The sequence below is a fragment of the Pholcus phalangioides genome, unplaced genomic scaffold (genome assembly GCF_987345545.1).
Source record: "Pholcus phalangioides strain wild (caught in Gottingen) unplaced genomic scaffold, Ppha-v1.0 ptg000039l_1, whole genome shotgun sequence".
NCBI lineage: Eukaryota > Metazoa > Arthropoda > Arachnida > Araneae > Pholcidae > Pholcus > Pholcus phalangioides.
Window position 1 is genome coordinate 16583363 of NW_028301625.1, and position 16450 is coordinate 16599812.

Genomic DNA, 16450 nt, shown 5'->3' on the forward strand with positions numbered 1-16450 from the left:
TCTTGGTTGCTTAAAGTTATAACTAGAAGAAAAAATTTCTCACTCTTGCCAGATTTTCTAACTATTGGCTACATTCTGATGCTTTATCTTTACAAATTCGTGAATAAGGATTGCATTACACATCTTGATGTAGTGGTGTATTATCTCACAGGGATGTTTTTGTTTTTTCCTTCACAAAGAAGCAACAACAGTAGTGACACCATCACTACTGTTAGGACACACACACACAGGTGGTCTTATAATCCAATAAAGACACCAGCTGTCCCTAAGGGACACAAAGACCAGTGTACTAGTAGTTACATTACCTCTCACAGACATTTTCATTTTTCTTTCCCATAAGAAGTAGCACATCTCCTATTTTTTTTTATCTCAAAGTCTTAATATTCAATAGTTGTTTTTTTTTATACTTTCACACTGTTAAGCTCAGTTAATCAAGGTTCTACTGTATAGTAGTAACAGCTTTATGAAAAATAATCAGCTATACGCAGAGGGAGATTGTAATTAAAGTTTTGATTCCAAAACTATACAATAAGAGCTAGTGGTCAGAATGACTTGAAAATTTGCACGGATGCTCCCGAAGCAATGGAAATCTCTGGCAAGAGAAAAGAAAAAGTGCAAAATGTGCAAGTAGATGATGCTGTACTTGGCCAGCAGTATAATCTATATATTTTGTGCAACCACATCATTTTGACAGTTCAACAGCATCAGTGTGTGGATAGCACAACTTTTATCAAGATGCACATCGTAATACCAGCAAAGCTGTTGCTGAAGAACCATTTTGACAACAGGACGGCACGACACCTGGCTGGCAGTCAGTTCGCCTGACTTTAACCCTAGCAACTTCTGGCTGTGGGGTGGGGGAAAGAGTACCTTAAAATGTTATTAACAGAGGTTGGATAGCAAACTTTGGTGAATTGTAAGCATATCCACATCATGACCATGACATAGTCTGATCTGTTGTTGAACAAGCATTTTTTTGCTTTCACCTCATTGCCATTTTATGGTGGACAATATATATAACATTTCTTGAGTAAGTAGTAGTTATTTGTTTAATTGCATCATATTTTTGTGATGTTTCCATGAATTATGAAATCGTGCAATGCTAATTGAGTTATCATTTTGCCTTGAATGGCCATCCTTCCCATTCTGCAAGCAAATTTGAGTTTGATAAGTAGTCGTTAATTTTCCATTTTTAAGTAATTTTTTCCTCTTTGCCATATAAAATTTCATTGCTTCAGGAATATTCATGTAAATTTTCAAGTCATTCTGACAATTGCTCTTCTTCTAGTGTTTTAAATCAGAATTTTAGTTATAATCACCCTGTAATTAATCGGCATTATTTATGTTTTATTAAATACATTATATTCACCTAATTTTTATCAGTTTTTGTAAAATAGCTTCCTAATTAAGTATACAGAAAGTAACTGGAGAAAACACTTTTAAATTATGTGGTTAATAATAACATTGAAAATTCTTAAACAAAGTAATTCATTAGGCAAAAAAATAATTAAATTGCAAAAGTTGGTTTTTGTTGAAATGTAAGAAATATTTATAGATTAATTAATATGGGAATTGTGTTAATTACATTAATAAGCATCTTATTTTAATTATTGAAAGTTTGAATGATTTTTCAGAAATGTTATTGTTTTTAATGTTAATGCTACTTAAACCAAAAAACCAGTTTAAACCACAAAAAACAGGTTTTTTTTACAAATTTCATGCTTGAAACACTATTGTGCCATCAAAGGATGGTATATAGAAGCCAGGCTCTTATTATCAGATACATGCAAAGTATTCTTCGCTCTCACTTCAATGATTTCCTATCCATATCCTCTTCTAACAATATTCACACCCTCTGGACATCTTTTAAATGCATTATAGACAAATGCTTAGCTACAGTTCCAATTAAAAAAGTTTCTTCTAAGTATTTTCTTAATCTGTGGATCACCAGAGATATTATTCATCTATAGAGGAAAATCCGCCTTATCCCTTTCAAATATAAAACCAACAAATCCAATTCACTTAAATCCGTAACTTCAGCCTCCACCAGAGACCTCAGAAACCTCATTTCTACCCAAAAGACCAAACACCTCTCTCATTCTCTACCCCATTACTGAAAAACTAATCCAACAAAATTCTGGAGTTACCTTAGACTTAAATCTGTTGGTCCCACTTCCCTTAGAAGTTCAAATAAACATGCATCTTCTCCTTTAGAAAGGGCTGCCGAATTCAATTTAGCGTTCTGCTCGGTTTTCTCAACAGACCCCTCCCTTTCTCATTTTTTGATTTTATATCCACAACTCACCCCTAATATCTTTCTCCACACAGGGCATCCTAAAATTATTAAAAAAACTAAAACCCTATTCTGTTGGACCCAATGACATCACAAACTCCATTTTTAAATTCTGTGCTAATGAAGTCTCGACTATCTTTTAATCCTGTTCAATGTTTCACTAAATACTTCTATCCTCCCCAATGACTGGAAAATCAATAAAATTATTCCTATCCACAAATCAGGTCCACTTTCCAATCCCCTCAACTTTAGGCCAATTGCAATCACCTCCTTCTGCTGTAAAATCTTCGAACATATTGTAGCAAAAGAAATCTGTATCCACTTACACTCCATCAACTTTTCTCCCCACAACCAACACAGCTTTTGACAATCTCTCTCTACTACCTCTTAATTGGCCCTTTTCATCCACGACCTCTCGGGAGCCATTGATAAAACCTACAAACTGATATTGTTTTCCTAGATATCTTTAAAGCCTTTGATAAAGTTCCCCATGATAAACTTCTCCTTAAACTCTCAAACCTTGGCCTCAACGTACAATGACTTAATTGGATGGAGGCTTTCCTAAAACATGATCATTAGAATGGACAAACTGTTTATGATAACTCCCCATCCACCCCTGTTAAGTCTGGGACCCCTCAAGGATCGGTCCTCTCCCCGTTACTTTTCTTAATTTCATCAATGGCCTTTCAGAATTCCTCAACTGCACCACTAGATTATTTACTGATGACTGTAATTTACCGTATCATTCACCATGAATCTGATCAAGAACTTTTCCAACTCCAACATAATCTGGCTTCCATCGCGGACTGGTGTTCGTTATGGCAAATGCCAATCAATATCTCAAAAACGGTTCACATGAAAGTTACCCGTAAATTACTTCCTCTTGAATACTTGTACTCCATCAATAATTTAACGTTATCCCAAGTTTCTCAAATCAAATACCTTGGTGTCATAATTTCAGCTGACCTACATTAGAACAAACATGTTGATCACGTTTACCAGAAGTGTCTTAACAAACTTTTCTTCCTCCGCTGCAACCTTAAACACTCCACTCAGGATATCAGACTACTGTTACAAACTTCCTGTTCTTTCTTACCCCGCTGAAATCTGGGACCCCCTACACCTCCAGTAGTATAGACAAACTCGAATCAATCCAAAATAAATCCACCCAATTTGCTCACGACTGCTGGTCATCTTTTGTTTCTGTATCTGAACTCAAAAACAAACTTCATCTCCTTCCTCTATTCTTCGTCTCATTTCTCGATTAACATTGTTATATAAAATTTTCCATGGTCAATTCAACAAAGATACTTCTGGTATCTTAGCCAAACAATCCTACATCTCTCGAAGGCTCGACTATTCCCTTAAAATAAAACCTATTTTTGCTTCCACTGGACATGACGCCCTGTGCGTAAATATCATAGGCTGCGAATTTAGATACTATCTGCAGATGATAATCAGTATACCATCCCAGGAATATCTAATATCTAATCCGAATCCAGGTCTCGATCATGGCAAGCCGCTGTCTCATTGAAGAGATAGAAGCAGGAATCCGGATCCGGGTTTCTCAAGACATCTTCGTATTGTTTTAAAGACAGCTTTTTTTCTCATACATTGGTTAATGGTGAACAAACTCCCAATCTCTATTGTTGAATCCCCCCACTATCACTAGTTTTTGTCCAATATCAAACAATATCTTTGTCATTTTCAATTGAATCCGCATCCTCTTGCATAGGCCTCAGGGCCAATAATATTGTATAAATAAATACATTGAATATTCCTACTTGTAATGGGATATTGAGCACTGTTTCTGCTTGTGCTGTCTAAAAGTTATTTTGATTCAAAACTGAACTATTTTTATTGTGCAACTTTTTAAAGTGGAATTCCAATCTATCAGACTACTGATGTCTGATATGATTATATAGTGAATAAAATAGGAAAATAAGTAAAAAATGAATGCTTAAATTCCTGACAAAATTATATGCAAAAATTTGTCATTGCAGACTAAATTGAAATGGTAAGAATTACGCATTATCTCAAAAACTAGAGCCAATTCAACAAAACCAACACCTTTTTTCCTATAAAAAAAAGCCCTAATATATCCCAAAACTGTTAAAATTTCCTTGGCAACTTAAAATTTTCTTTTTTTTTGTTAAGTGGTGAACTCATTTGTTTCTATAGACCCAATTTGAGATTTCTTTATTACAAATTATACATTCAAGACGTGAGAGCACAGAAAAATATATTATTTATAAGTATAAATACATTCAAGTTAAAATATACTAAAAGGTTTTAGTTGCATTTAAATATTCTATATCCATTTGAATTTCTATAATTATAGGCTTTCATCATATAATAGCAGAATGTTGGGGGTTCGATTGCTTTGTCTATATGCTCAAGTGCTCTCAGAAACATTTTTCCTTCAGTCAGTGTAGGGGTATTTCTCCCGATGATAGCGTAGACACTGGCTTTGATATTTTTAATTTTCATGTACTGCAAAAAATTCATTGCTTTACTATTTTGCATTCAAATTCTATAGAGTCATCATCAATTGAAACGTTTATTTCAGAAACCCCATAAGTGCAGAATTTCTAATTTTGAAATAATCAAGGGAAACATCCTAACTTAACTAAAAGCAGGAATTTTTTTTTATAAAAAAATTCCTAAATGTGAAGGATGGTACTATACATAAAATGGAAATGTGATATATTTATTAAAGTTCAGGGAAGAGGGATAAAAAAAATTCTAGCCTTTGCAGTTAGGGTGTTTCTGCAATAAAATAAATTTTCATCACTTTTTTTAACCATTTTTATAAGTTCAGTTAGGGGTAAAAATCAAGAAAACTGACTTTTTTTAATAACATTGAATTTTATTTTGGTGAATTAGATTTTTGTAGAAATAAAATAATCATATGCAATATCATTCTTTATTCTGCGTAGTCTACTATTTTAACTTCAGATATCGGCAACTCAAAATCATGTGGTAGAATTCAGCAGTCTGTGGCTCAGAATTCAGCAAGCTTTTGCAGATTATAAATTTTTTTCTTGTTGATGAGGATTTTTCCACCCGGGTAGGCTTCTGTAGTAGATTACAATCAATTGAAATACCTTTTTTGTAGCAGTCTTGTACCACATAATAACAGCATTTTCTGTACGAGAAACACATGGATTTCATAGGCGATGCAAAGTTTTTGCTGCCACAAGTGCAGCTACAGCCATGGCTGATCAAATACCAGATTCCTTTTTCTCCATGTATCTCACCGTAGATTCATTGATTCTGTAATGGCGGGCCACAGCAGCAATTGACTTACTTTAGCTAAGTATAGTCAATATGTCCAATTTTTCTTGTAAAGTTTTCATTTTTTTGTCTTTTCCAAGCATTATCAGTAGCACTAAACAAATGAGCCATCCTAAACATGCACAACTCAAATTTTGTAAACGAAAAAGGTGAATGGACAATTGCTGAGTGTTTGAAAAAAAATTCCAATAATGATAAAACAAAAAAAAACATGAATTCGGAAACCACAAATACGGGGGACCAACGGTACACACCAATACAAACAATTGTCAAAGAATGCATGGTCTAACATGAAACAAAAATGTGCTGGCGTGTTACGAAATGACTGCTCCGCAAACGTTAAAACAGCATTCCTGTTGAAATTTATCGGGAGAAAAAGAGCACCATGCATGCAAATGTAACATGGAGAAGAGGAAACCGTATGCATGTCTGTGTTTTCAGTATTACTAAAGTGCACTATGCACTATTATCCCATATGTTACAACGGTGGCATGGTAGAATAACTTCACAGGGCTAGTGTCCGCGACTTTTAGTCACTGTGACGCATATGGTTTCTTCTTCTTCCCCAGGTTACATTTACATGCATAGTGTTCTTTTTCTCTCGATAAATTTCAACAGGAATGCCATTTTAATGTACCACTGAATAGAGTCGGGTCAATACAATTTATCATGCCACCCTTATGATCCGAAACAAACACTTTGAGAAGGGCTGATATACATGATTAAAAGAAAGGTAGGGTCAAACTCGTGTCGAGCAAGGCCCAAGTCATTTATAAATATTTGCTTCAAATGTTTACCTCACCCTGTTGTGATGAAGCACTAGCAGCATAGGCTGACTGCATATTTCACAAATGCACTGCTATTCCGCAATTACACAATTTTTTTCGTAATTTTTTCCACACAGCCAATCACTTTGCTTCAGCCTCTATGATAATTTGTATAACTCTACAATATCTTCATTTTTGTATCTGATCACGGAACAGTGGTGCAAACAAGGTAGACATTTTCACTGATGTTCCGCAAGGCATTTCAAATGTGCAATCGCACCATATTTTCAATAAAAACAATTTTATTTTTTAAACAACAAATTTATGCATTGAAAGCAAACTTAAATATTCAAACAATTAAAGGAGGATAATGACTTCAAATTTCTGAAAATGTGATAGAAAATCCTTGTAAATTTTAGTAAAAAATTTCTTCAATTTATCTGTGTATTTTTCTACAGTAAATTGACTAAAAATAAACTGATAAATTATAGTATGAAAAAATATATCATGCATATTAATAATCGCAAACTATGAAATACACTGCTGGCCAGCGTAAATGCAACACCCTGAAGGAAGCATGCAAATAATATGACATTTACAACATGCATTAGCGGAGGTGAGATATGCAAATGATTAGAATTTCAGCGCAGACGCACATCACGCGCGCCTGTGGCGCCACTTCATAGCGCTATTTAAGGCTTGGAGATTTCGACGATTTGAAGTACGGCAATTGTGTTTTTCTTGTGGTTTTTTCAAAAAAACGATCAATTATGCCTCGTAGAAAACAGCGATCATCTTTTGATCAAGTATCCGAGTTCGACAGAGGAAGGATAGTGGCCTACCGAGATTGTGGATTATCTTTCAGGGAAATCGGTAGTCGTGTTGGACGAAACCAAACAACTGTAATGTGGATATGTGATCGTTGGATGCAGGAGGGTACGACGGACCGACGTGTTCGATCGCATCCACCTCAGTGCACCACTTCACGTGATGACAGGCGTATTGTGCGTATGGCAGTGACGGATCGCTCAGCCACATCACGAACCATAGCACAGCACATTCAGTCTGTACCACATCATCCAGTGTCTGCGCGTACCATTCGACGCAGTTTACAGCAGAGTGGTCTGTCCGCAAGACGTCCATTGCTTCGTCTACCCTTGACGCAGAATCACAGACGTCTCCGCCGCCAATGGTGCGATGAAAGAAGGATGTGGACGGCACAATGGAATGAAATTGTCTTTACTGACGAGTCACGCTTCTGTTTGCAACACCACGATGGTCGGATTCGAGTCTGGAGACACCGTGGAGAGAGGATGCTGAACAGCTGCGTTATGCACAGCCACACTGGTCCTGCACCAGGTATTATGGTATGGGGCGGTATTGGATATCACTCTCGCACTCCTCTAGTACGCATTGAAGGGAATTCTAAAAAGCCAGCGCTATATCTCCGAGGTGTTGGAGCCAGTTGTCCTTCCTTACCTTCAGGGCTTGCCCACAGACATATTTCAAAAGGATAATGCGCGACCACACGTGGCACGCATCGTTGTATTTTCCTATTGGCTATGCTCTGATGTGTATTTTTCTGAGATGGTCGGTCCCAGGAGTTGGATCGTTCTGTATTTCCTTTTATAGGTATAAATTCCGGAGCCACTTCGCATTAGCTCGCATTCGTTCTCGCCTTTCAACTCGAGATACATCACTTTAGGTGAAGGTGGTCGCCTGGGTGAGTCATCTGAAGAATGATATAGTTCGTCTCACTGGTGGTATACATCGCCGGCTGGTTCTGGACCCATCATGCCACATCTCTAGTCAATCGTTGTCGCCCGGGTTCCTGTCATCGTTCATCTGTCCGTCGTATGGTTCCGCATCGCTTCCGATCGTCATCTCGGCCGTTCAGTTTGCAGCTCCTCCCGCCTCGGGTCGTGACCTTCCGACAAGGTCGATAAATGGTTTCGCATCTATCATTACTTCTGATCGTCATCTCAGCCGTTGTGTTTGCAGCTCCTCCCGCCACGTGAGCCTTCACTTCAGATCGTGACCTTCCTCCAAGGTCGATGACGTCACGGCACGTGTGATCCGATAAAGATCGCCTAACTCCTGCAGTCGGACTAGATTGAGACAACGGACTTGCATTGGTGTACGGTATGAAAATTGAGAAATAATTCTGTTATTCGTAACCTATTTAATTGTTAAAGAATTAATAAATTTACTTTTGTTAAAAACTAGAAATTTCTTTGAAATCATTTGTCTCTCTCCTTTGTGTATCAATTGCACCGATTTCGCCAGACCAGAACCCTGGGTAGTTATGCTGGGTTGTCGCAAATTTTGGACAGTTTATCCCGCGTGTCCTGTCCAAAACCAGTTTCGGACGTCCAAAACCCCAACCCTGGTTTAAACCCAAACAATCTTGCTGCAAAATAACACTATAATCTCGTCTCAAGTGGGGGGTGGGGTTTAGAACCCCAAACTACACCCCTCCCCCTTTACATATGCCTATGGCAACCTGTATTATGACTTGACTACCTGACAGTTTTTAAAAAAGAGCTATGGCGTCACAATGTTACAGCTAGACTAACATAAAAGTTTAGTTTCTGAAGCAGTATCATAGGTCAGCGGTTCTCAACTGGTGCTCCACGACTGATCTGTCACAAAATTGATTTCAATATCACAGGAAAAAAGCATAACATGCATCATTCAAGTGTTTTGAATACTAAATTAACTTCCCACCAAATTTTTTACATAATGTTTGTATAATTGGATAGCTTTTAGTATAAAAAGTAATATAAATCAAAGAAAGGAAACCAGTTTTGTAATTATATATTCAAGATTAATCTTAATTTAAAAAATTCAAAATAATTAATAACAAAACTAATAATGACAGAAATAAATACAGTAGTCTCGTTTATCTGACATTCCATATTATCTGATGTCTCGATGCAAAAGAAGGGAAAAAAAATCAAGAACCAACTGTTAAGCCACAGAATTTCGCATAATGATGAAGGCTCTAGAAACTGCAATTGAACAACAAGAAGTTACAGGAATCAACATAATGATGCTGCGAAGATGGCGTGACTTGACAGTGAAGAAACTGCACTCGTCAGGAAAGCAGTTAATGATAAAAAAATTTTAAATCATAGAACTGAACTTTTTTCAAGTTTTTAAGTATTGTATTCAACTTTAGAATATTCTGTAACTTCAAGTTAATTTTTTCTGTTGTTTTGTTGTAAACCATGATTATCAGGTTCGTAATGTGTAAAATTATAAAATAGTTTGATGTTTAATAGGCTTTCTATTAACACCTTCCTATTATCTGACCCCTGACAATTAATTGTTCTGAAATGTTTTGAGCGAGCCTAAAATTGTTAATTTTTATTTACATGCATGTCAGGCTTTACAAAATATATTAAGGAGTAATTTGAGAATATTGTTTAGAAAACTCATGCAGTGCATCTAAAACAAAGTATGAAAAATTATGTTCTTACAAAAAAAAAATCATAAAAATTAAATTTAAAAATTACATTGTAAAAATAAATCATACAATGTAAAGATTCTGGTTTTTTTCAAATCATAGGCTATTTTGCAGTTTTTTTATGAGCATTTAAGTTAAAATAGCTTGAGAGTAATTCTTATTATATTCAATAAGAATGTTCTCTATTAATTTATAATAATATAGTCCTCTTCAAGAGAATATTTTCTGTCCGAGTCTCCCCCCCCCTCCCCTCACGAAGAAGGGAATATTGAAGTTTGCCGCCAACAAGTTTCAAAGAGAGAAAATTAAACCAACATGGCTGAATTGCACAACTTTTACAGAAATATGAGTGATACAGAATTTAAGTGTATTTACATTTAAATTTTCTGTTTTGAACTTATTTCTGAAAATTTATCTAATTTTAAAATAATTTTTTAAGGTTTTAATCTTAAGGTTTCTAAGATCTTCATAACTTAACTTTTAAAACCTCTCATCATGACCAAGAGAATATTTTCGAAATAAAAGTTGTTATTGGGGGGGGGGGGGTGATTATGCAAAAATTGCTTTGTTTTATTTTACTTCACATATTTATGACCGGGATTACACTATAAAAATTTTGAAAAACTCCTTTTATAAAACTAAAAAAATGCAACCGATAAGTTTATCGGTTACATTTGAGAAAATGCAACTGATCAGCTTATTGGTTGCATTTGCCTAAAATAACGCTCCTTTCAAACATTTCTGGTCTTTTATCGTATATAGAGGAGAGTTCAAAGTATTTATTGAAATAAATTCGGAAACTTTAGGTTGATATAAACATTTTTGACAGAAATTTGACATTTTCTGGGCATTTCGATTAAAATTTGCCAAAATTTCAATTTTGAAATAAACTGAAAATTGAGAGTAATTAATTAAATAATAATTGAGAGTAATTTGTTGGTAGTAATTGAGAGTAATAGTGTAGCCCCGGCCTAAAATAATTTTAAAATAGAAATTTTGGTGACTCCTGTGCCTCTGGTTTAAAAATACGTTAGAAAAATTATGTTTCTTCTCGCGAAAAATTCCATGAAAACCAACTTTACATAATTTTTTTGTATATAAATTTCCCATGTTTGCTAATGAAATATTTTTATTCATATTCTGTATATTTTTATAAACACTTTAGTGAAAATTTCACTTAAATATACTGAAAAAGTTACAATCTATTTTCTCAAACGACACTTAAAAATCAAGCCTCAGAAAAGTCATCTGAACCATTTTGTGATAAATTTGAAAATTTTTTTCTCAAAAAGTTTTAGAGATACGATGCAAATAATATTTTATACGGTGAGTAAGGACGGTGAAAGTAACAATAAAAAAAAAATTTGTCAAAATTAGTGACCATGGATTTTATGGCTGATGATTTGACATGGAATGTATTTGTATTATACCACTATATGTGTATTAAATGTGCAATTACAAAGAAAACCAGAGCGAATCCAGCTTTTTTTATGGTCAGATTTGTGTTCAGCACATTGAATAATACAGGAATTGACTGTTTTTGTTCAAGACACTGAACATTTTTCAAAATTTGTTGCTTAGTGTAATAAATATACAACACACCACTCCCCCTCATGCATAAGGGATTGAGTCCCATATGTATGAGACAACTGGCAACTTTCAAACCTCTCAATGTTTCCTACCGCAGATCACAATCTCTTATAGGTAAAGAATTTTGAGACATGACTACATTCTTGACACAGAGTGTTTTCAATGGGATTATAGCATTTCAGAAGTCGATACAGATATTTATAAGAAACCTTTGTTAACAAATCTTTATTAGAAAATATGTTTGTTTCCTGAAAAAATTGTATTTCGATATAAATAAATAAATCTCACTTTGGGTTATTCTTTTTTTTCTCTCTTATTCATGGTTCAAAATTATTGTCTTAAACATAAAATTTTTGTTTGATCCAATTTGACACTTCTCAGTTAATTTTTTGTTTGATCAAAATTTGTAATAAAACAAATGTCTCAGAACGGATGACAAGTATTATGCTATCATTTACAATCAAAATACCATACCAGATTTCATGTATTGACATTCGTTATCTGAAGTCATTCCTCCTGAAAATTCCATTTTTAGAATGATGTCAGTTCATGCTAAAGTCTACCAAAACAGTTTACTCTTCTGCCCCATTCATTTTCGAAAAATGGAAACACAAGCAAGGATCTCCACACTACCCACATATTTCAAAGCAAGAAAAAAACCCCAAGCTCCAACCCTTCTCACAGAAATTTTCGGCTGCAATAATTCACTGGAATCCATTTAAATTCGAAAACGAAAATATATACACAATACTACAAAACCTTTCAAAAACAACACAAACATTAATAGTGAGGATGTGCAGTGTGGATCGTTCATTTTTTAAACCCGTTCATAAGGCTACAAGTGGATAGGCTCGTAAGATTCGGATCCGCTCCACCCTGCTAGTAACGCGTAAGTGCTATCCGTGACCATACGTGCCTTATTTCCCAGAACATTCCCGTTTTTGCACGTACAGTCACTGAGGTATAAGTAAAGTTTACTTATAGCTCAGTGCGTACAGTTAACCTTCGGTTTACGAATGTCTACGAACAATTCGGTTTACGAAAAACAAAAATGATTTGGTTTACGAATAGGCTCGGATCACGAACAACAAAAAATGATTTGTTAACGAACTAGCTAGTTTAACGAACGCACGAAACGGTCTGAATCTCGAAGGAAGCAAAGTTCAGGTCTCAGATAACGAGAAATCGTAAAATTTAAAAAAAAATAATAATTATTTTTTTGACAGAATTTGGTAAAAGAACTATTGTTCATTTCAAAGTCAAGTTCCTTCCTATATATACGACTCCTCTTATCCAGCCCATGGATCTCAGCAGGTCATTTTAAACTTAATGAACCTTTGAAGAAAATAACTTTTTTCAAAGATGTTTTACATAGAACTAACTAACAGTCAGTTCTTCTGGAAGAATTATTTTATCTTTCTTTCTTTTCTTGCAACAACTTCGGTCTACCTCCATAGGCAATTCACTACCTAGTGAGTTGTGCCGGAAGTGTGATAGAGTGTGCGTACTTAAGTCTGAGTGCGTATCTAGTGTCGTGTCGCTAATTTTTGAATGCTGCCATATATTTCAGAAGTGAAGTGAGTGACGTGCAGACCCGTAGCAAGAAATTTTGTTCGTGGGGGCCACTTTCTTCCCAAGTAATCGCCTGACTTCAAATATGTCGTGAAATTTGGTCATTTTCTACGAATGGCGTCAGTCAAAAAAATAATCACGTCATTTCAAAGTCATTTAATGACCACGAACAATAAAGGTCAGGAAATGACGTGATATTAAATGGCGTAAATGATTTTGTGTCATAAAAATCACGAATTTCTTTCGAACTGAAAAACTCTGTTCCGGATGAAAATATCAAAATTATTCAAAATGTTTGTTACTGAACCTTCAGAGGATGTTTCAAAATTACCCTAGGTGTATTCGTTACTGGTTGTCACAAGATAAATGAAGTACTTTTAATTGTGATTTTGTTTGAATGGAAATGTAAAACTTTTCAATGAGAAAATGTTTATATAAATTTATCAACACGTTAAATTATAATTGCATCCATATCATGTTTTTTACAGAAGATCAGAGAATCTGAAATCTGTCAACAATTGAGAAAGATGCAACGAATTCTTTGACGTGTACATTAAATGAATTTTTTAAACCTTTTTTTTTTCGATAATTATAAATAACGCAAATAATTATATTACTATATTTTTCAAGGATAAAAAAATAAAATAAAACGAAAAAATATAACTGTCATCGGCTAAATTTAGCAAGAGATTGCTTAACTGTAATTGTAATATAACTAATCAGTACTTTTGAAGTCTTCATAAAATAACACTCAATGGTTGCTGCTACGAAAATACGATCGGTAAAGACAAGGGCGTAGCCAGGGGGGGGGGTGACTTGGGGGTCTGGCCCTCCCCCCGAAATGTGAGAAAATGACCGAAAAAAGGGAAAAAGATGACCAAATCTATTGTTCTGTCACTTTGGTCCTCCCCCCGAAATGAAAGTGGTCCCCCCCCACGAACGAAATTTCTGGCTACGCCCCTGGGTAAAGACATGGCGTGAAATGCAAAGGGGCAATGCTCGAACGGACGGCTCGTCGGACGAAATCCGACCTGCATCGAAAAGTCACTTCTTTTTCGTCTCTTCGAATAGCGCCATCTATCTTCTGAAAGTCGAACTATTTGCAAATCGTCTTTTTTTTTTTCTTCTTTTTTTTTACGTCATTTTTGACGTTTCCAAAATGGACATAATGGAGATTTTATCACGTCATGTTTGAGACATTTTATGACTTCCAAAAAAGTTTTTATTGACGTCAGGCGACAACTTGGGTTTTCGGGGGGCAAAGTGATAGAACAATAGATTTGGCCATTTTTTCCCCTTTTTTCGGTCATTTTCTCACATTTCGGGGGGACCAGACCCCAAGGTCCCCCCTCCTCTCGCTACGGCCTTGGTGAAAAGTATTGATTGAATATTTGTACCGGGTCTGTGTGTGTGTTGCTCTCTGTGGCGAGACCTTTTTAATAGGGAGATCAGCTCGCATTCACACCAATGTTGAAAAACCAACCACCCAAGTAGTCGCCTGACGTCAAATATGACGTGAAAATTTGGTAATTTTCTCTGAATGACGTCAGTCAAAAAAAAAAATCACGCCATTTCAAAGTCATTTAATGACCACGAACAATAAAGGTCAGGAAATAACGTGATTCTTGATGACCCAAATGAAATATCAGGTCATTTCATGACCTTATTAGCCATGAAGGTCATGAAATGACGTGATTTTTTATGGCGTAAACGATTTTGCGTCATAAAAATCACGAATTTCTTTCCAACTGAAAAATTCTGTTCCGGATGAAAATATCAGAATTATCCAAAATGTTTGTTAATGAACCTTCAGAGGGTGTTTAAAAATTACCCTAGGCCTATTCGTTAGTGGTTGTCACAAGATAATTGCGATTTTGTTTTGAATGGAAATGCAAAATTTTTCAATGAGTAATTGTTCATATAAATTTATCAACGTACGTTATATAAATTATAATTGCATCCATATCATGTTTTTTACGGACGATCAGAAGATCTGTGAAATCTGTCAAAAATTCAAAAAGATGCAACGAATTCATTGAGCTAAAAAAATTTTTTTAAAAACTTTTTTTTTCGATAATTATAAATAACGCAAATAATTATATTTGTAATTATATTACTATATTTTTCATGGATAAAAAAATAAAATAAAACGAAAAAATAACTGCCATCGGCTAAACTCAGCAAGGGATTAAACGGCAATTGAAATGTAACTAATCAATACTTTTAAAGTCCTCATTAAATAACACCAGCTGGTTACTACTACGATACCGCGATCGGTAAAGGCATGGCGTGAGATACGTAGGGACAATCCGAGAACGAACCACGTTCGACTCCGACCTGCCCAAGAAAGCGATACTTTTTTCCCCCTGTCTCTTCGAATAGCGCCATCTATCTTCTGAAAGTCTAACTATTTGCAAATGGTCATTTTTCAACGTCATTTTTGACGTTTCCAAAATAGATATAATGACCATTATATCACGTCATGTTTGAGACATTTTATGACTTCCAAAAAACGTTTTTATTGACGTCAGGCGACAACTTGGGCAGTCGACCAACACTGTGGTGACGACCCAAGTAGCACAAAGATATAGATCTATATCGTAAAATTTCAGTTTCCAATATAGATTTATATCGGGCCACGATATCGTTCTGGCTAAAAAAGACATAGTCGGAGATAAATAGATCTATATCGTGAATGTGATATATTTAAATAATTCAAATTTTGGACGATAGATGGCGCCCTTTCGGAAGAAATTAGTGTAATTATTTGGAGGGGGGTGGGTTTGAACCCATGCAACCTGAACTCTTCCCAACTCTAACCCTCTATCTTACAAACCCACCACAACAGCACTGGTTACTAGGTGTTATTATAAAATTAATTTACAAGTTAATTTATAAGTAACTAATTTTTTTTACTTGTATTTTCAATCAAATTTATTCATTTTCATGTATGCACAAAAGTTACAAAATATAAATTGTGAGACATATTTATCATTTTCAGGCAGATTATTGAAAAATTATATATAACACAAGAAACAAATTAATGTATTGTGTAGTATATTAATTATTTAAAATTATTAATTTATGCTAATAAAACAAAAAATACAGAATAAATAATATGTGAAAAATATGGTAAAAAATGAAAACATCAAAGGAAAAAAATAAATAATTTTAAGAAAAACACACAGCAAAAACAAGAGCAATTTTTTTTTAATTAAAAAATATGTGCAATTATAAAGTGGCAATTAAAGTTACGGTGGATAAGTTCTCGCTCCTCCTAAAATACCAACATCTACGATGTAAAACATACACAGTAAGGATTCAATTATAATTGACGAAATGATTTTGATATATCAACATAATCAATCCTATTAAAATCAAAATTTCATATAAAAATTATTCATTCAAACGTTTTTAATTTCAATTCAAACAAAAAATTGTACTCTCGACTTTAAATTTTCT

At 34.7% G+C, this 16450-nt stretch overlaps 1 protein-coding gene across 1 annotated transcript in view; it reads right to left on the reverse strand.

Annotated features, from left to right (window-relative positions):
- The window catches only part of trio (trio Rho guanine nucleotide exchange factor), a 342911-nt gene extending 330656 nt beyond the window's left edge, over positions 1-12255 (reverse strand). The window contains exon 1 of the mRNA XM_089254104.1: positions 11891-12255. Within this exon, the coding sequence (XP_089110230.1) occupies positions 11891-11945 (55 nt within the window). The 5' untranslated portion in view covers positions 11946-12255. The remainder of the gene's footprint in view (positions 1-11890) is intronic.
- Positions 12256-16450: the final 4195 nt, after the last annotated feature.